A 20,274-nucleotide genomic window follows, 5' to 3' on the forward strand; every position below is an offset into this window, starting at 1 on the left:
GATGGCGTCACTTGTGGAAAAATCCACCGGTGACGCCACATTTCAGAATTGGCGCGCTGCAGGTGAGACAAGTCGCTCGTTCCGCCACGATCCTCCGCCATTTTGTTTCTCATGTCCGCGCGCGCCCTCCGTTTTCTATATTCAGCGGTCTCCTGCGAATCTAACGAGCGACTTGGAGCAAGTCTAGCGTGACGTCTGCAGCGTGCTTTATGGAGCTTTATAAAATGTCCGAGTAATTGCGCGCGCTGTGATTGGTCAGTTTGAATTCATTATAGCTCCAAAAAGCACGCTGCATACGTCACGCGCGTGCTTTATCGAGTTATAATGCACGCTGCTTACGTCACGAGTTTTAGCGCGCGCAATTTTTTTTAACATTTCATAAAAGAAATAAAAAACTTTCTCCTCGTGCATTGTTGAGTTATATAAGCACTTGGAAATTTTTAAGAACACTCGAGAAGTGCGAGAAGCACTCGGCTGCGCCTCGTGCTTCTCTATGCACTTCTCTCGTGTTCTTAAAAATTCCCGCGTGCTTATATAACTCAACAATGCACTCGGGTGCGTTTTTTATTTCTTTAATAATGAAGTCACACTGACCAATCACAGCGCGCGCAATTACACTTGTAAATAACGGTTTTTGTATTTCTTTCATGTAGTGAAGTTATGTTACTATTTAACTATTGTTCATGCTTTAGCGTGCACTATCGAGTTGTGGTGCATGCTGGAAGTTTGGAGAGCACGAACGAAGCGTAAGAGTATCGTCTCGAGTAACTCTAGTTAGGCTCATAGCTAGATTTTCGAATAACCGAGGCAATGGCGAAGCGCCGGAGGTGCGAGCCGCCAGCGGGCCAAATTGAGCGTAGAAGCAATTTAGAGAAGCCCGGAAATGCTATTTTTAGGGAATATTGAGAAAAAGAAACACTTTATTCATATTTACTTACTTACTAGAAATGTATAGCCGCTTACAGGAACACAAATAAAAATTAAAAAATTCAAGACTTTAACCGTGGCAACTTCCTCGATTCGCCTATTGCTAGCTCCTTTCATGCTATCCAAACTTCCCAAAGTGCACCAAAACTCGAAAGCGCACAGCTGAAAGCGTGAAATGATTGTTTTATAACTTCGCCGGTGGAAATGTACATCAAAACCCCCGCGCGCCAAAAAATGAAAATTTTTTGGCGAAGTGATTCACTCACGCTATCAGCTTGCACTATTGGATTGCGGTTGTTCGGTGCCGGTTAGGAGTTCAAGGAATTAAAAGAGTTTTAGGGACTGTGCATTACTTATGTCGCACTTCAACAAGTCTCTCAAAAAAGCTTTATCGGTTAGCGAAATAAAATGGAAAGTGTTTCTAAATCGACTTTTTCTCAATTTTTTGGACACCTACTGCTCAGGGTCGAACTCACAATCTATTGCCATTTCTCCCAATAAGAGAAATACAGTCAAGCTTTTTTTGTTTTTTGTCCTTTGTTTTTTGCTTTTTTCATCATCTTTCTTCATGTGTCGATCTATTTTTGTTTAATGCAATATTCTCTTGGATGCCTGTTGTTATAGCATGGATAGTCTGAGTTATGCCGGTGCTGGCCAAACAGCCCTGTCTGTAATTTGCACGTCCTGCCACTGAAGAGACTATCATCATGTTTCGCTGTCATATCTTTAATACAGTAGTTTCAATTGTTGCAATGGGAGCTGGGTTGGGGGGGGGGGGGGGTTAACTCTAGTTCAGGGAGTGAGATGTTATTTCAGCCTTTGTACAGGGGGATTAAGTTAACTTTAAGCCGTTTTGTACTCGTTTTAGAACCCCCACCTCCCGATAATTATTGCACAGTCCATTATGTAAAAGCAATACACAGTATTGAGAAGCTCATGCTTATCACTTTTTATTTAATGACAAGAAACCCCTGTTACATGACACTATTTTTGCTTGCATCGGCACTGCAAGGAAAGTTTCGTAAGACTTGTTATTCCATGCGATAGTTCCACATTTTTGTCGTGGCATTGCCTGAATAGAAGTCATCTCTATTTTTCATTCAATACAGTATCTTAACTCTCACGAGAAAAGTTTCATTAGCTTACAATATAACAGAGGCAGTTTACTGGAAAATGTTATGGAAACTTTCCTTGCATAACCGTTCCGTTACCAACCCCGTGTACCAGGGCTTTTTGCATTACACAAGCTGGAATGTATCATAAATTACATACCGTACCACATAAAATTAAGAAGAAAAACTTTCAACAGTGGAGATTTAAACATAGCGAAAGGTATCAACAAAGTGAGAGTTTGCTTTTTCTCCCCAAGTTCACACTATTCTATCCACCACTTAAATTGCTTTTTAAAGGAGTGTAAACACTGATGATAAATGCGGGATAGAAAAATGTTCCCAAAAATCATCCCAAGAACGCTTCTTGAGAGTATTCGCCGAGTGCTTCACTCTATGCGGCTGCAAGTTAGTTTGTAGCTGGGAATTACATCTTGAAAGTAAGCTAAGTTTATTGAAATATCGAAATACAGTGGAACCCCGCCTTATACGGCCACCTCGTTAATATGGCCACCTCATTATTACGGTATCTTTTTTGTCCCTGCGAAACGCCGATACATTTTCTTACAATAAAACCCCATTAATGCGGCCACCCCGTTAATATGAACAACGGCCACATTCTGAAATCCCAACCTGTATATTCCTTTATTTTATCTCGTTAATACGGAGACTCAAACCAAATGCCCATTTTTCAATCGAGTTATGTTCATTTTCCATGATATTGTATAAATTATGTGCTGATTTAATATTCATTAGTTTTTTGATGACGTAGTTTTTTATTACTGTATATTTGGTGAATTTTATTTGGGGGGACTCCTGGTTTGAAAAAAATATAACCTTGCGCGCGCGAAACTAGTGACAGACTAGACTAGACAGTGCATTACCACCCTCCACAGCACTCAGTGTACGTGGCTAAGGCAGCTGCGGACACGGCTGGTATCAGTTTACACCACTTTGTTGGAATTCAACGAGTCGTGTTGAATTTCAACAAATCCTGGCTTGGACTTTCTTGGAGGGACGATTTTGGCGTAGGAAAACTGTGAAGAAAATGAAACATGGTATAAATGTTATTCTATTGCAATCGGGATGGGATATTAATATTATTGGGATATTATAAGCGTTTTTCCATGGCATGGTATAAAATATTTACACAAAACTTTCTCGTTGTATGCTATGGAATATTCCACTTGTCACTTGTATTTTCTTGATATACACATCAGACATCAAATATCAATTTCATTGGTAAAACAAATACGGTTTTTGGGAGACATATTTAAAATAAACCCAATCCTCAATTGTTCTGTCCAGTGCACTAAGGAAAAAAATCTTTTCTTTATTGTTATGTTGCTAGTATGAGCCAGTCTGTACTTAAAGTTTGTAACTCCACTTTTGCATGTATGTATGAAACCAGCAATAACTAGCAATATACTGTATGTACAGTTTTGAGTCAAGGTTCAAGCAGTTTACATTTACCGCATGTGCATAATCAATCCATGATCCAGTGTTGACGTAAATCAATTTGCCAATTCTGCTTTTGATCGTCTCTCCGCGCCATTCGTGAGTGTGACCCAGTACTACCACGTCCTCGCCACATCGAGACAAAAAGTCTTCAAAATTACCCAGGGCACCTTTGAGCAGGCTGTAGGCATCACTCGAACCAAACTAGGAAAAAAAGAAAAAAAATGAATACTTTATTAAAAAATATCTGGCTTGTATAGTAAGGACAAAATGTGCGTCTGTTGTCTGTTTAAGAGATTTTTCAGGTGTGATAAGTCTTTTACCTTTTTAACATGGCGTTTAAAGTATCTCGACTTAAGGAGATTTTCCATTTTGATAGACCTTCCTCCTTCTAAAAGAATGTGCTCATTTAGGAAGACATCCCTCTCCAGTGCAGCTTCTATCAGCGACTCTGTGAATCTTCTCTGTGGAGACTTCTTTGCAAGCAACTCAATAATGGAGGAACCGATAACGTCACGATGTAACCCATTCAGCATGGATCGAGTCACGGAATGGAGAATCTGTACACGATACATTATGCAGAATACATTGGTGAAAAATTGACTAAGACTTTACTTGATATTTAAAATGCCCTAAAACCTAATCATATTCCCTGTAGACTACCGCCTTGTCGTGGTGGGAGAGCTTGCGTGCCTCAATGATCTTGAGAGCTATACTGTCGGGGGTCTTCCCCCAGCAGGTGTAATCTTTGTGGGCAGGTCAAAGGGTAGAGGCCAGAATAAATGGTAGTCACTGGTCCTCCAGGTTGGTGGTTGGGCGTGCAAATAATCCTCGCACCCTGTAAAAATATCTAATTGCGGAAACCGAAAAAAAAAAACAGAAAGAAAAACCGGTCTCAAGAGGACTCATGGGCCCGATGAGCATAAGTAAGTAAGTAAGTAAGTAAGTAAGTAAGTAAGTAAGTAAGTAAGTAAGTAAGTAAGTAAGTAAGTAAGTAAGTAAGTAAGTAAGTAAGTAAGTAAGTAAGTAAGTAAGTAAAGTAAGTAAGTAAGTAAGTAGTAAAACCTAATCATGTGGATTTTGGCATGAAAAAGTTGCAAAATGATTCTTTTTTTAGTAAAAATCCAAAATAAGTGCATTGCTTTTAACAGAGAGTAGCTGGGGTTCCACTTTTATATTTCTCTGTGGGTCACGCGACATGGGCAGGAACCAAACAATAATGACTGTTTATATTCACATTTTAAAGGACAAAATAATTATATTAAACGCGAGAGACTAGTGTTTCATCACATTTTAAAACCCTAAGAAGGGAGTTGAAAATACGATGTAGAGCGGATTGCTTTGGACAACAATTAAGGTGTTTGAAAATGCGCTCATACGCTCTCTCAAGTGTCTCTCTTCTAATCATAAATTCGTAAAAATCTACGACAATTAAGGTCACCTTTCAAACCACTGTCACGGTTCTGATTTCTTTTGTTTTATCTCGATCAATTATAAATGAGTTTGTGAAAAGTTGATCTCACATCTGAACACGCCTTAGATGGAAATGCAACCCACCTGCTGCACTTCACTCATTGATGAGTCAGACGTGGCAGCTGAACGTGCAACGTAATAACCAATAGGCTTGCCGCATAGCTCGTCACTGGGTTCTGTAACGGAGTAGGAATTGAAGACATCCCAGTCATGGCCATGCGCAAACCGCACCCGATACTGTTTTCCGTCATCGCTATTGATGACGTAGATGAGTGTTCCTGGTATGAATTCTACGTTAGAGCCAAACAGATCTCGGACTGTCCCGGCGTCCATTTCGTGGTCATGATTTCCCCGGATGTAGAAAACTTTGACGTCATCATTTTTAGCCATCTGTCGAACGGAGCTGATAAATAGAGAGCAAACTTCGTTTTTCTTCCATTTGGCCTTTCGTTCATGATTTGATTGTGGAGAAACAGTGTAAGGATCCAGCCACATTTCAAAGACATCACCAAGTAATATCAGCGTATTGAGAGTATCCTTGAAACAATAAAAAAGAGAAATTGAAATAACTATTTTTTCCATCTCTTTTTTCTTAGCTAGCCTTACATTCCCCTCTTCTTTTAACTTCTACTAATTATTTTCTAGAAGGTTCTTAAGAAAGTGTTTCCGGATCCCTTGGTGCACGACATTCAGTCATTGTTTACAGCTTCCGAAATTCAATAACAAATGTTTCCATGACAGGGATACTTTAATTGTTACTAAATATCAGCTTACGATAGTTATTACTGATATTAATTAGTGTCTGCGTACATGTGTATACACGTCACGTAATAATTACAAAGGATCAGATATAAATACATGTAGCATGAAACTTAAACTTTAGGTTATTTGGCAACTCTATTAAGATATGATGTCACCTTTGCCATGTTTTTAAGTTGTTCCATAAATCCAACTAGTCGTTCCTGAATTCCTTCACTCCATTGTGAGTCAAGGTGAAGGTCACTCATGCAGATGATCAGGTTTTTCACGGGATCATTTGGGCGTGGCATCTCACGAACAACAACTTGCTCTGCGTCTGTGCCAGCCGGCGGCTGGTAACTAGAAATGGAATTAAAATAATAAAGAAAAGCAAGAAGAGTGACATAAGCTTTTTTGGTATTCTTATCTCACTTTTTTTAAGGGTAATGCAAGCGCAATGAAACTTCACCATACTCACCTTTGAATTCAAATAAAAATGTTTAAAAAATACTTCAAAAAAAATACCATAATAATCTGTTATAACTAATTACTTCGTCTCTCTGGTCCCAACACTAACTAAGCATTGTTAGACAACACTACTAACTCCGCGCATTTCGCATTTCACTTACTGACTGTTAGTGTTTTTTTGTGTTAAGTTGTTGGCTTGTTTTTACCTTGGTTCTTGTTTGAATGTGTTTTTGGTTTTTGCTTTAGACTTCCAAGCCAAAAAGAATTCTCTTTGCGGAGCAGCATTGACTTCTTCTAGAACTTCCTGAATGACCTTGTGCTGCGACTCGTTATCATCTCCAGAATCCCCGTATGTCAATCCCAGCTGTTGTGAAGTACATGGGGCAGAGGCTTTAATAGAATCTACCATTGGAATATAATAAGAGCGTTTAAGTAGTTCCTAGGAACCTAATAAACACTTCAAGTTCCAATCCATATTTGCTCCTTAGTTTTATGGCATACAATTTTGATTGTTTCATCTTAAGCTACAGTAAATTTATTTCAGTATTATTGTTCTTATTATTAGCCTCTGAATCCATTGATTCCAGGAAATATTTGAAAAAAGCGTATTTATTGGACAGTGTTGTCATTTTATGGTCAGATATGAGCTTAGCCTAACTCTACCTCAAGCTGCTCGGTTCAGAAAGTGCCCTACCGACTTTACGCTTTTCGTTTTTCGATTTTATTTCTCGCTCTTCCGTTTTCTCCTTTTTCCCTCTTTTTGGCTGCAGTTGTTGGCCTTCCACTGGGCTTGCTTGCAGTTCAACAATTCCCGAGAAAGCATGTCCAAACAGGAAATTCTTGCTATCGTGTAGCCAATGGTGGTCGAGGCAAATTTTACTCCGAGTTTTTCGCTCAAATTTCTGATCATTTTGGCGTGTATTCCAGGCTCAGTTAATACAATCGCTGTGATCTGGGTATCATTGGAAAGACCTTTTTCTCCTGTAGAGATTGAGTATAAGTGTTGCCCTTTTAGTCAAAGATGGTGACGACAGAAGAGAAACAAAGGGCAACGTTCTACCAGGCTGGTTTTGGCTGGCACGGGAGCCAATGGGTTAGTTTGTGTCGCTGGAACAAAGATTATAGACTATCCAATCTTCGAAAAAGAGTACATCGAGATGAAGTACTTGGTAGCGCTTTGGTTAAATAAAAACTAATAGCTTTACCTGACATGGACTCCATGGCCATAGCCTCCTGGGAGATACGGGTTAGCTTGGCCTCGCTCAGATGCAGGTTGTCGTACGCATGTCTGTCTAAGGCCCTGAGAACATGTGGGTAAACATCATACACAGCATTTTTGCCCAGGATCAAATCAAAATGGGTATAATCGGGAATCTGGATCCAATCGTATTCTTGGTTTGGATGCGCTTCTTTTACCAGTTCGAATGTGGTTCGGGTGCTTTCCGGCACAAAGACTGTGTTGTTCTCACCTGGAACACAGGACGAAATAAAGCATATCAAATATAAGCAACCGTCCTTGGCGTATACGAGCCTTTTCGTGTTTTCTCTTTGATGGTGAATCATGGAAAGCAACGGACGTCCAATTTTCCATTTTTGCTCTTTTCCTATCTTATAAACGGAAACAAACGGCAAAGTTCTTGCGGCGTATTTGATTTGACGTTACTGCCCGCCTAGTCGTGACGCCAAAAGAGGAGGATTTAATTAATGTTTGTGCCTCGTGAATATCTGCGCTTAAGCTCCTTGGCATCCGAGACAGGAAACAAGCGCTCGCTTTGGGTGACTAAAGAAAAGAAAAAGAAATGTATTACGACAAAGTTATATGCCAGGTCAAAGTTCGCTTCCGAGTCAACGATGAAGGGTGTGCAGAGTAATGCGGCCTGACCTACAATGAAGGTGATTGGGAAATCCAGCCGTCCGATCTTTTCTAAGTAATCTGGAGATTTTAGGCGTTGTTTCTGGTCCACATCAGGTAAATAAATGTTTTCACCAGAATAAGACACGAATTTCTTCGCCTTCAGTGAATTGCTCATCTGATTAAGACATTTAATGCTATAGTAACCAAAGATCTCGTGGAGAGCTTCATGAGTCAAGGAATTCAGGTTAGCGTGTTGAAAAAGAAGGCCAAAACTGAAGGTTATTCTGTTGAAGAAATAGAAACACTCAGTTATGAGAGAATCAGAATAACAAAGGTTTGTCGCAAGAACCAAGATTACAGCAGACAATGATCTGTCCCTCTTTCCCATAGTGCTTATATAGTAAGAATGGCTTAAAACAAGCGCGAGTAAATAGTTGACGCGTCGACAAATTCACAGCCTGTCTTTGGTCTATCACTTTGTTTCGTTTCTCTACATAAGGACTAAGAGAAAATATTAACGGGGAGCAGTTTACCTGTGACAAGTGGGGCTCTGGCATCTTTCCTTGTACGGAATGACACTTTCACTGACATGCTTTGTGAAAGTATTTAATAAATTGTCCATTACTTGCGCTGTATTTTCCGCGGATTCATCAATTCCAGAAACTCCGAGCATCTCAAACGTTCCAGGAATGTAGAATCCCACCTTGAATTCATTGAACTGTCCGCTCATTGTATTTGCTGCCACATTGAAGGAGATCATGTTTCTGATTTTTCCCGTCGTTCTGCCACTAAGAAGTGCTGCATAGTTTATTATAGAACCAACGCAATGTGCTACCACTTGAAGAGATTTCTGAAAGGAAGAAAGTTACCAGTCAAACACTTTACTTCATCGACTTTTTTGGTTTAGAAGTCGATATTAACATGTATTTATGCCTCGCCAAAGATTGAATATGTCAGTTTCAAATAATTGAATGGTGTGAGCACATTATTGAGGTCGACTTCAGCGACATTATTTTTTTAACTATTCAATAATTAATTTTATCTAACAAATAACTATCATATATGCATCCACATCTCCTGTACAAAGTATGGGGCCCAGTTCTCGGCCACTTCAGACGTAAACTTGTAATTACAGAGGTAGCTTCATCATTCAGCGTTTTGGTGTAAAGCTATCGACCGGTCAATAATTAATTTGTCCGAGCAATAATAAAAATAAAAAGCACCATTTGTTGGCCCAGTTCTAGGCCACCCGGGTCCAGTTCTCGGCCACCAAAAAGCTTGTGCGTAATTTTCTGTATAAAAAGACTCAATTAATTTTCACAGTCAAAAAATCACTCTGTATACTTATATATGTTATGTTGATCCCAAATTATTTTTATGAGGCTTTGTTTTGCTTTAGAAAAGAAGGTTTTTAACGCGCCTAGTTGCTTGCCTATGTGTAGGTTCTGGCAAAACCGCAGAATTGCGTTGTGTGACCAATGCATTTAGATGGTTTATTTTGCAGTGAAAAGGTCTTGAAAGAGTTAGGTGTTGTAGAAATAGTAGACAAGACAAGAGTCAGCTTAAAATTTAGGTATTTAATTGAACTTTATTTTTAAAATTTTCTTTCTTTCATTTTGGCTGCAGCAGATGTAAATATATTAAAAACCAAAGCGCTAGCTGTGATAGCGAGCAGGGTGGCTGAGAACTGGCAAATACGCAAAAGTCGAACGAAAAAATTTCGAAGCAGATTAAGGCCAAAAAATACAACGAAACGCTTCAACGAAAAGTTAAATTAAGCAGAAAGCCGAATTAATAATAATAATAATAATAATAATAATAATAATAATAATAATAATAATAACAATAATAATAATAATAACAATAATAATAATTTTAAGATTTTAATTCTCGCTTATACAAAGACATTGTACCTTTTTATATAGCTTTTTTTAATTCTTAATCCTTTTTATCGGTGCTTGTATTTTTAATGATTGCGTGAAATAACAATAATAATAATAATAATAATAATAATAATATACTTAATTGACCACTCCCGCAATGGGGTTTTTCAGGGCCAATGTGAAACAAATATTGTAAAAATCCCAACTGGCAGGAGGCTGACCAGTTGGCTATTTACAAACGCAGCCGAGGAGTTGAACTCGGGCCTACCGAGAACAACACCAGCTAGTGGTCAGAACGAGACTTGAACCCGCGACCTCCGGATCACAAGTCCGACGCTCTAACCACTCGGCCACGCTGCCTCCTCTTGTTATTCTACGTTTCAAATGCAAAAAATTAGCTCCTTTGGTAGGGGCTTTTGGATAAAGTACGAATTTAACTACATCCATGAATCATCTCCAGAAATCACGGACCTCCGAGTCCGCGGTTAGTATGTCCTGCGGTACATTAACCGTAGAAGCGAACGCAAGGATTACAAAGAAAATGTATGGAGAATGAAATGTTTAATTAAATATTTCTTGACAAATAAACAAATGTAAAAATGTGCAAGCGGAACACAATAGTATTAAGCACCACACCGTACAAGAATTGAAGTGCAGACTTCGAATTTCATTTGTATTCATGAACGTTTTCTGCGAACAGTTTTTGAGACCAAAATTATAAGGCGTAGAGGAGGAGTGTATGGCGAAATTAAAGATTATAAACAGAGATTATCGGCAAACTAAATGTGATCGGAAAAATGTGCAAGCAGATTTGATATAACTATACATGAATCTAACTCACCAAACGATTTACATCTCCTTCCGATTAGATTTGATTTGTAGCTTTTTTGCTCCAGTTTTATTATCGTGCAATATTTTGGACCAGTGGTTTTCCCACTACACAAAATCTTCCTCTATGTAGGCCTCATTCTTGTGTATCATCGTCGATGTATATGAGCCCAAAGTCAGGCTTTCAAATCAGTGGCAATTACCAAGTTTAACGTACAGGTAATGTACGATGCATCAAAACTCGCCGACTCCAATGTCTGCGATTTCTAGCGATGTTTAAGGAGCCTTAAACAAACAAGTTTTCGGGAAAACAAATTCACCTACCTCCGCGTAAACTCGACGTGTGTGCTTTCTATGGCGAATTAAAGGATCAAACTCAAGATACTTAGAGCACAATAATCAATCTACCGTTTGATGGAAATAACTTTTTCTTTTAATTCAACTGCGGCACGAAAAAACGCGTTGAACACAAAGTGACCGAGAACTGGACCCGGCCGAGAACTGGGCCCCATACTGTACTGCACAAGCACATGACCTAGTTTTTGAACATAGTGCAGGGTAGTACAGGGTAGGGTAGTGCAGGTAGTGTTAATAAGTAAAAAGTTATGGTTTACACCTTACCAGCGTGCTGATAAACTGATCATCAAGTGTTATTGCTTACCTGTTTTGTTATTTCCAGCACTTTGTCGATCAGCGCAGGGCAGTCATATTTAACACAGTCGTCCAGTGTGTAGTCACTATACACGGCCCAGGGCAGATCACATGACGCTCGCCAATCAGCTAACCATACGTCATACCTAAAAGAGGTTATTAATATGATTTGTATTTAATTGTTTGGTTAATGGCTAATTACAATAGCTCCTGTAGTTAAAAACGAACTAATAAAAATGTTAGCGCATTTAGAATTTAAAATGTGCACAAATAAGAACCTTTTTTATAAATAAAATTATTATTATTATTATTATTATTATTATTATTTTTATTATTATTATTACTATTGCTGATTTTGGCAAATATTAGTAAAAGCACTCAAGAGTTTCCGATTTTTATTGTCCAATCAGAAACAACAGCACCATTACTCCCAGAGTTGTCACGTCATGTAATTAGCATAATTTATACCAGACCATAACGTCTGGTTCTGGGCAGACAGGAATAGCTTGCCGGTAACTGAAATTTCATCCAAAGATTGTTCACTTCAGTCGATAAAAATCGGAATTATCGTACCTGTGTTGCACTAGGTACTCAGTCAAGTTGGTCCCAATAGTGTCCAGATTAAAATTGCCTCTGCTCATTGCGAGACCGTGAAACAGGATAACGGGCCCTTTGGTTCCTCCTTTGTATCGAGTCAGTTTTAACTCAACCTGTTAAACAAATCAGAACAGTCTGGTAACTTAAACTGGTGTCTGTGAAGCACAAACATTTAGTTTAAAGTTCATTAAACAAATAATAATTCACTTTACTTTTTCCAAGGCAAGTTTTTATGACATTTTCGCATCCGGTTTGGTTGTATCTCAGTTTTAAATGAAAAAAAATATATACCTTGCTAAAGTATATTTTTTTAACATTTAAAACTATTCATTTATGAGATTTGCCACCAAAAGAGGGAAGAAACAGCTACTAATAATCAAAAATCACCCAGAATTTAGGGACATATCCGAGACTTTGATCTAATTGCACCGAACAAAGATAAAAGCTTAGTAGTCATAAAATGGCCTGTAAATGTCAAAAGAGCTTCTTATTTTCATCTGAAAGATAAATCTGAAAAAATTTTCGTTACAAAGAACACTACTTAGTGATTCGGAATTACTTATTATTTTCTATTTGAACCCTGAGCTCCCGTGCACAGGTTCATCTTATTTCATAAAGAGCGTACCTTGTCTTCTGTGACGCATTTGTGCACCTCAGGGGTGGCCCCGTTCAACTGCAGGGGTCTCTTCTTCCTGATAGGAGCATTGGGATTCAGTAGGTAATTCTTTGACGTCACAGGGCCGTATGATTCCCAGATGGTTCGCGTAAAGAACGAGCCAAATCGTGAAATCCATTTCAATTTTTTCAATCTGCTTTTTGTGTTTGTCACTTCCAGCGTTGCCAGTTGCTTTGCGAAGTTTGGCAGCGAAATGAATAACTTCGCTTTTCCCACTGGAATTCCCCAGAATGTTGTGCCTGAATAGATCGTAACAAATAAAGTCGTTGTGTCGCTCAATCCAATCTCTCCAGCATGATCTTTATGAATCAACTTGACGCCCTGGAAGGCAAATTGTTGTCCTTTGTGACCCGTGAGAATCATTTTGTAGACCATTTCTTTCGTCTCCACATGTTCGGCACTTTTACTGAACAGTTTAAACTGCCCTATTGAATGGAGATATAAAATTGTTAAAGTGATTTCTCACTCCTGGCATAAGATACGTACTTGGAAAAAAATCTGCCTCATGAACTGCAAAAGGTCGTGGACTTTACTTTCGTTGCATTGGTTCAAATCGAATTTTCCTTCTAAGTGTCTTGTAATAAAATAATAATAATTAAAATAAAAAAAGATGATGATGATGATGATAATAATTAATATTGAAATAATGAATATATGAAATCATATATTTGAACTGCGGATGAAGAGTAAATGAAGAGAAGTTCCTCGCAGTTATGAACACAACTTTAGCAGTTGCGAAAATTAAGCCTGAAAAAAAAAAAAAAGCCTTTCGCAACTGCTTAAATTGTGTTCATAACTGCGAGGATCTTCTCTTCATTTTTTAATAATAATATTATTATTATTTGAAATATAATAAGTTTTTTATTCAGAATGTGTATAAATTATTATTAGAGATTGATTGTAATTGAGAGATTGACGAATAAACTTTTTTTCATAAATAATAAAAATAATAATAATAATAATAATAAAAACAATAGTTTTAATTACTTTTCAAGTATTAGCATTGTCATTATTATTTTATTATTATTATTATTATTATTATTATTATATTATAAGACACTCAAAATTTAAATTTTGTGCGAGTTGCAAACAAAGTCTTCGAAGTCTTTTCCTTTTAATTTATTATTTTAGTTATTTCTTTTAAGATCGTATACGCTGAGTGATATAACTCACCGACTTTTTAAACAAACATCTCAAAATATTATTTGCGTATTCCTTTATGGCTGCATTATATTTTTTGTGCAGCAGGACCTCCCTTCAGGAGACACCCATGGGACCAGAAACTATTTCGACTTATGAAAGGTTTTCGACTATGGGAGGTTAAAAATAGAGTGTTTGTATGTGGCTGTAATCATAATGAAGTGTTCGCTTACAAGAGGCGTTTGTTGGTAGGGATAAAAAAGTAGAATAAACCCAAAACACTACCATACAGTTCAAGGGACTGTATCACGGATTAAGTTTTGCAAAATACTTGTTATGAAACTTGACTTTTATAATAGCCAAGAAATTAAAACAACCATAGCTTCATTACAAGCAAGTATGGCTCTTAGCTGTTAAGGTTAAAAGCTACAACTAAACGAGATTAACTTTGAAAACTGTTCAGCCGGCCGCAACACATAACGCATTCTGTTTAAATCATATTTTGTTCATCTGCACCTTATTTGGCATTTTCTCTCAGTGTTATCTTTAAAAAAATGTTCCTTTGCTGGCCATTTTTGTGAGGTCAAAATATGGCTTAAATCCGTGAATGTTATACAGTCGCTACTGATGGATAAATACATTTACTTACCTTGTGAAATAGTCATTGCCCCTTCTGATAAACTTGGACAAGTAACCGTGCCAGAAATTTTGGCCGAGTGAGCTGGATCCCAGTCAATCATACGTTCAACGTCATCACTCTCTATGGTGAGTGTAAACTCACATGGTGAGCTGCTGTACTTATCTCTTGTGGGCTCAAAATTCCCGATCATCTTTTCTGTGAAACGAATACCTGGTTTCTGTTTTTTAAATGTTCTGTGATCTAGAAAAAAAATTAGCAACTTAAGATACTTTTAATATTTTTCAAAAAGTTTAATCAACTTTAATGGCATCGACACAATTTTTTATGAGGGTAGCACTCCACAGTGCAAAAAGTATTAAATTTATTTATTAGACTAATTAGAGTAGTTAAATAATTAGTGTTGATGTCATTGTTATCGTAGCTTAGGCAGCTTAGAAATGAATATTCTTCAGCAGTGCTTGGCGAGTGTCTGATAAAAGTGTAATGTGAAACTAAACACATTGGAAATAGTTTGCAGTTGCAATGTGAAATGAGTTTTCAGTCTTGCATTTGCTCGATGGTGATGAAATGTTGTTAAAACAAGAACTTAATAAGCTGAGGAAAGCAAGTATTTGGAAAGGAAAAAGAATCTTATTTTTTTAATTTCTACATTTATTCTTTCTTCTTTCTCACCTAAAGGAATGAAAGTGTCATAGTCTATTATCCATCCCTCTCTCTCGGCCATGAGCCTCATGCAGCGTTCGGCCAGGCAAGCTATTGTCATTGTTGGGTTGATGCCGACTGCTCGAGGAAGAATAGCTCCATCTACCACGTACAGACCATCCAGGGGCTCGTCTGAGTCTCCTATTATGATATTACAATGGATAAACAAATAGTAACTTTGTTTAGGTCCGTACCAAGGTCTTTGTTTCATAGCTTTGCTTGTGGATCGTTCAAACAAGAAAAGTCATTCACAGACAGTTTTTAAAATTTGAAAGAATAGTAACTTATTGTAATTGTAACCAACCTTCAAATACTTGTCCAGCATGATTAACAACAGCTGTCTGTCCAGATGCACCCATTGGGCACCCACCCAATGGATGAACAGTGACGACACTTTTGCCCAACGCTTCTGTCCACACGGGGTTCTTAACAAAACTCCCTCCCAGTCCTTTTGTGACTTTCTCTAGAGCCTCGTTCACACGGTCAAAGTTCGGGCCACGTCCAACTTCTTTCCACTCGATGTCAATGTTGTCGCTGTTTTTGTCAAATGTTATTTGCCCACCAGCGTCATCATGGCTCATACAGACAAAGGTGAGAGTGTTGTCCATGCCTTTACCTTGGAGCTCCTTAAAAAAAGACGATTATAACATAGATGCTTTTAAGCACACAATTTGGAATGTTAAACTGTTACATATTTATACTTATTATCACATCGTGGCAAATAAAGCCTTTTTGCCTCTGTATATACCTTATTTCCCAAATTATTTTTGCTTTGTTTACCTGAGCAACTTTTCCCATTTTTTCTTCACTGGGAAATTTGTCCTTTCCCAGCACTTTCGCTGAAACGCTGAGTATGCCGGATGATGGTAGGGTTGCAATAGAGGGAATATTCCCATCCTCGACAACAATATGATCTTTAAAATTTCCATCCAGTATTTTTCTGAAATCCATAACAGAGGTTATGGTAGGCCCAGGCGGTTCATAACTGTCGTTCTTCTTATCTTCTGTATCTGATTCCTTCTTTGTTTTGATTCCAATTGCGTTCGCCTTTTTGTCGCCGTTGTAGCTGAACCCCAACACATCTCCATTTGTAGTGAAGCGTTTTCCGAGTTGATCTGAGACGTCAAGACCGCGGTCTTTTGAGCGAAGCAGGATTTTAGTTGAGCCTAGTGCGCCTGCGCCAAGAATGACGTGGGAGGCTCTGACGATTTGCTCATCGACATCAAAGCAGCCGGTGTGCTGTCTTTTGTATGAAACTAGCCAATCAGAAGAGTCGCAGGCTTTCGTCACTGCTATAACTTCCACCTGGAAACGAAACGTTTATGTTGTTTAAGACTTTAGAAACTTTTTATGAATCTTGAGCTGACACGTGACGAATAAAATGTAAATAAATACAATTAGAATTGACAAAGTGAATATATGAAAGATATATATGTGAACTGCGGGTAAATGATAAAATTAATAAAATGATCCTCGCAGTGTGTTAGCAATTTTTAAGTAATTACATTGTTTAGCGTTTACACTTTATAGCTCAGTTGGTAGAGCTACGCATGCACCGGTATCGCTCACTTTCACAGCAGTGATTTTTACCAGACTAAATTTGGTATTTTTGGTTTATAGAAAACATAAAAAGGTTCAATAGTTACCTCAGTAAATATTTTCGCTCCGTGAGCCTTTGCGTCTGGCAGGTAGTTCATGTTTAGTGTGTTCTTGGCACCAACGTTGCAACCACCGACACAATTTCCACATGCAGTACATTTGGGCTGCGGTATTCCCACATGGTTCGCAGGCGTGTCTTCAAACGTAACATACAAAGGCGGCTTATAAAACATCTTGCCCGTGTCTTCAATGTCGAATTCACAGAGTCCTTCCTTCATTCGCTCCAATTTGTGTAACTTTGGGTAGTGATCAGGGTATGGGGTTGGCTTCAACATATCTAGTACGTGTTGCCGATCGACGCTTGTAAAATTCTTGAGATCATCTCTAAGCTCTTGTGGCCATACAGGATCACTGAAAACAGCAGGGTCGCTGTCAAGCGCGACATTTGCGTTTATAAGGGAGCCCCCTCCAAGGCCACACCCTTGAAAAACTGATAAGTTTTCAGCGACGAAAAGCTCGTAAAGATTTGATGAATTCCCTGTAAAAAACAAAAAACAAACAAATGAATTAAAGTTCTGGCAATGAATCATAGCGGCCTGATCACATCGTAAACCAAAAGTACTGTCAGGCCCGTAGGGAGGGGGGAGGGGGGTGCGATGGGTGCGTCCTCACCCCCCCCCCCACGAGCCTTGGAAGTCCGCTCATTGTGAAAAAAAAAACATCAAAATAATAAATAAATAAATAAATAATAACAGTTAATAACAGGAAATGGTATTCCTGTACTCCTGCACTGTTTACATTCAATATGGTCCTTTGGGTTGAAGGTCCACCATTACCACTGTATATATACCACCGTGTGGTATATTTTTGACCAAATTGTGTGATTAATTGTGGTTAATTTCAACTATACATTCTACCAAATGTTCTTCATCGTTCGAAGTTCCATTAATATTCCCAGGCGCTAGAAAAAAAGAGGAGACTGGGTACTTGTTAGCCTGCGGAACGCAGACGTTTTTTATTGATTCGGCAATGGAACGACAGCCGGAAATACGTCTGCGTCCGGCTATAGGTACTTGTTGGGTTTGGAAGCACCCAAGAAGGTTGGAGCTTTCCACAGTGCTTAAAGATCAACAAACCGACTCTCAGGCTGATTTATTTAATTACCATTTGACACTGAAATAAAGAAACCTATCTCTTTCCTGCCTTCCTTTTATGTACTGCCGTCATTGTTAGCTATTCATTATAAATTAAGTTTACAAGGTTTTGTTTCTAAAAAGTACGTTTTTAAATTTAAAAAATGTACCAGCTAGATTATTGTCGTTGCTACGTTCACTTTTACCTGCCATGTGTCCTTACAAACTGTCTTCAAATCTCACGAAATGCTGTCTCAGATAACCTATTTTTTCAAAATTTCCTGGGGGTGGATTTCCCCCACACCCCCCTACGTTTTCGCGCCTGCAGCACTCAAGTGTTCGCGCCGGAGGCGCTCATACGCACCCCCCATGAAAAATCCTGGTTACGGGCCTCAATAGGAAAGAACGTACTAGCTAGGTTATGTGAGATAAAATTGAAAAACACCAATAGTGCATGTTTATTAAAAATGTTTACTGGCAGCCTTAAAACGGTTGTCAGACCTGTGTGATGTTGTCGTTTGCCTTTAGTACTTAACAGATATTACTTTTAATTGAGGCAACCCACAGAATATAGTTTTCTAAAAGGTAAATTCCCCAACGAAGTAATCATAAACCCCTGATTTTCTGTGGCCTAAAACAAGAAACTATGCAATTAGGCAAAAAGCTTGAAAAATTTGGCCTTTTTTTTAGGAACGTAGTCGGCGACGTAGCTCCTTTAAGAACTGAGTCAAAAGTTGGAACCATTTGTCCGTTTACCCCAGCAAGGGCCTCAGCCTCGATTGGTATTTACTGTCAAAATATGGAGCTGTGACAGTTTGTATTAGCGTTTTGGTTTCAGTATTCAGCTTGATCTATTTTTATCTAATTTTTTTGCCTGCCCTTTACAACACCTTTTATATGTTTCTTTCCTCCAATCGAAATCTGAAGTTCCTTGGAAGCTTCTGAGAATGTTTCGGGGAATTCTCCAGGTAACCACTCCTTGCCTCGTTCCAGAACACAAACCTTCTGTCCTGCTCTGGCACAGCGACTGGCAGCGATGGATGCCCCGTACCCAGACCCCACGATCACGACATCATAGTGAGGCTTGATTTCGGATGGCGGAGAGGATAGTCGAGGAAACTGTGGCGGTTGCTGTTAAGAAAATTATGGCTCAGTCACGACAAAAAGCAGGTTTTTATTTCTTAGAACCCGTTTACATGAGAACCGAAATGAGTTTCGTCCCCGGATGAATTTAAACGGAACAAACTTATACAGTGCATCAGTATAGAACAATTGTTGTATTATTATTACTGTTTAAACTGACATTTGTCTTTATCGTTAGCTGCTTTTATTGTTTGGAAATTTTTTGTTACTTGTTGTCATCTTCTAAATCTTACAACTTCCTTGAAATATTTAACGCTTTGTTGTTATTTCGCAACATTTTGAACAGTTTAACCACCTTTGCTGAAGGCCTATTTAAATAACAAATCGATTGAAAAAATCACAGCAGATAAACATCTAAAAAATAGTCAGCGTTAAACTATCTACATAACGCGAAACCCCGGAAACTTATTTTAGAACATTTATAAAACCGGGCAAAAAGGGCACGATCCCTAGCCTGAATTTCAGACATCCCTCTGTGGTCGCCTACTCCCCAGAAGGGACGCTGAACACATCTGGCCCTAATGCCGTCCGGTGACGTCACTACACTTTGGTTTAATTCATGCGGAAAAGTTTCTGTCGAGGCCATGAATTTGTGAAAGAAATAAGGGCTTTAATAGAGGATTACAGGGTATAAAAATTTTTTAATAGTAAACTGTTGAAAACTTGAGACAAATGGATGAGATTTTAATCGACTGCAGGCTATACTCTTTTACGGAACCGTCGATTTAATCTGAACTGATTTGCTTTATCTAGCGATCAAAATATAATATGTTACGCAGCGGACAAATACAACACACTCGTGAGTACTTAAATGAATCGATTTATACGGTTACAGAGGCATGAAGAAAAGGAATTCAATACAAAAATGTCCTACTTCACCGTGGTATCACTGGTTCACCGAGGCTGCAGGACAATGTCGAGCGGCTTTGTTGTCAAAACAAGAATACGTATAAATTTGGCAAAACACTGCATGTCGAAGTGACAAATGCTGCCAACTTAAAACCTACCGGTTCCATTACTATTCTTCATCCGTAGGTAAACTAGTAAAGTAATAAACTCAAGGTAATTGACTAATAAATTCATTTCTGGGAAGGTGAACTCTTTCAAACTCTTTGCAAACGTTTTCAAATTACAATCCTCGCGCGTCATAATTTCACATAATTATGCAAATAATTTTTAATTCAACCAATCAAAATCACTACCCGGTTTTCGGGTAGTGACGTCATGTTAACATGTTAACATCATGTTAACATC

At 38.4% G+C, this 20,274-nt stretch overlaps 1 protein-coding gene across 1 annotated transcript; it reads right to left on the reverse strand.

The window, feature by feature from the left end:
• Positions 1–2,980: 2,980 nt before the first annotated feature.
• On the reverse strand, positions 2,981–20,036 carry LOC144642226 (uncharacterized). Its single transcript, XM_078501207.1, has 19 exons — positions 20,028–20,036; positions 18,768–19,008; positions 16,792–17,282; positions 15,926–16,450; positions 15,450–15,771; positions 15,093–15,286; positions 14,453–14,660; positions 12,613–13,088; positions 11,964–12,100; positions 11,401–11,536; positions 8,562–8,878; positions 8,056–8,312; positions 7,379–7,642; positions 6,380–6,575; positions 5,885–6,065; positions 5,052–5,504; positions 3,818–4,054; positions 3,510–3,698; positions 2,981–3,073 (listed from the first exon to the last, which is right to left on the reverse strand). The coding sequence occupies exons 1-19, from the start codon at positions 20,034–20,036 to the stop codon at positions 2,981–2,983; spliced, it is 4,926 nt and encodes a 1,641-aa protein (XP_078357333.1).
• Positions 20,037–20,274: the final 238 nt, after the last annotated feature.

The sequence above is a fragment of the Oculina patagonica genome, chromosome 2 (assembly GCF_052425735.1).
Source record: "Oculina patagonica isolate OP01 chromosome 2, crgOcupat, whole genome shotgun sequence".
Lineage (NCBI taxonomy): Eukaryota > Metazoa > Cnidaria > Anthozoa > Scleractinia > Oculinidae > Oculina > Oculina patagonica.

Coding starts and splice junctions, on each gene's coding strand:
- LOC144642226 (XM_078501207.1), bottom strand. Junction 3,699..3,817: donor TTAAACGCCATGTTAAAAAG/GTAAAAGACTTA, acceptor TTTTTTTCCTAG/TTTGGTTCGAGTGATGCCTA. Junction 3,074..3,509: donor GGATTGATTATGCACATGCG/GTAAATGTAAAC, acceptor TTTTCTTCACAG/TTTTCCTACGCCAAAATCGT.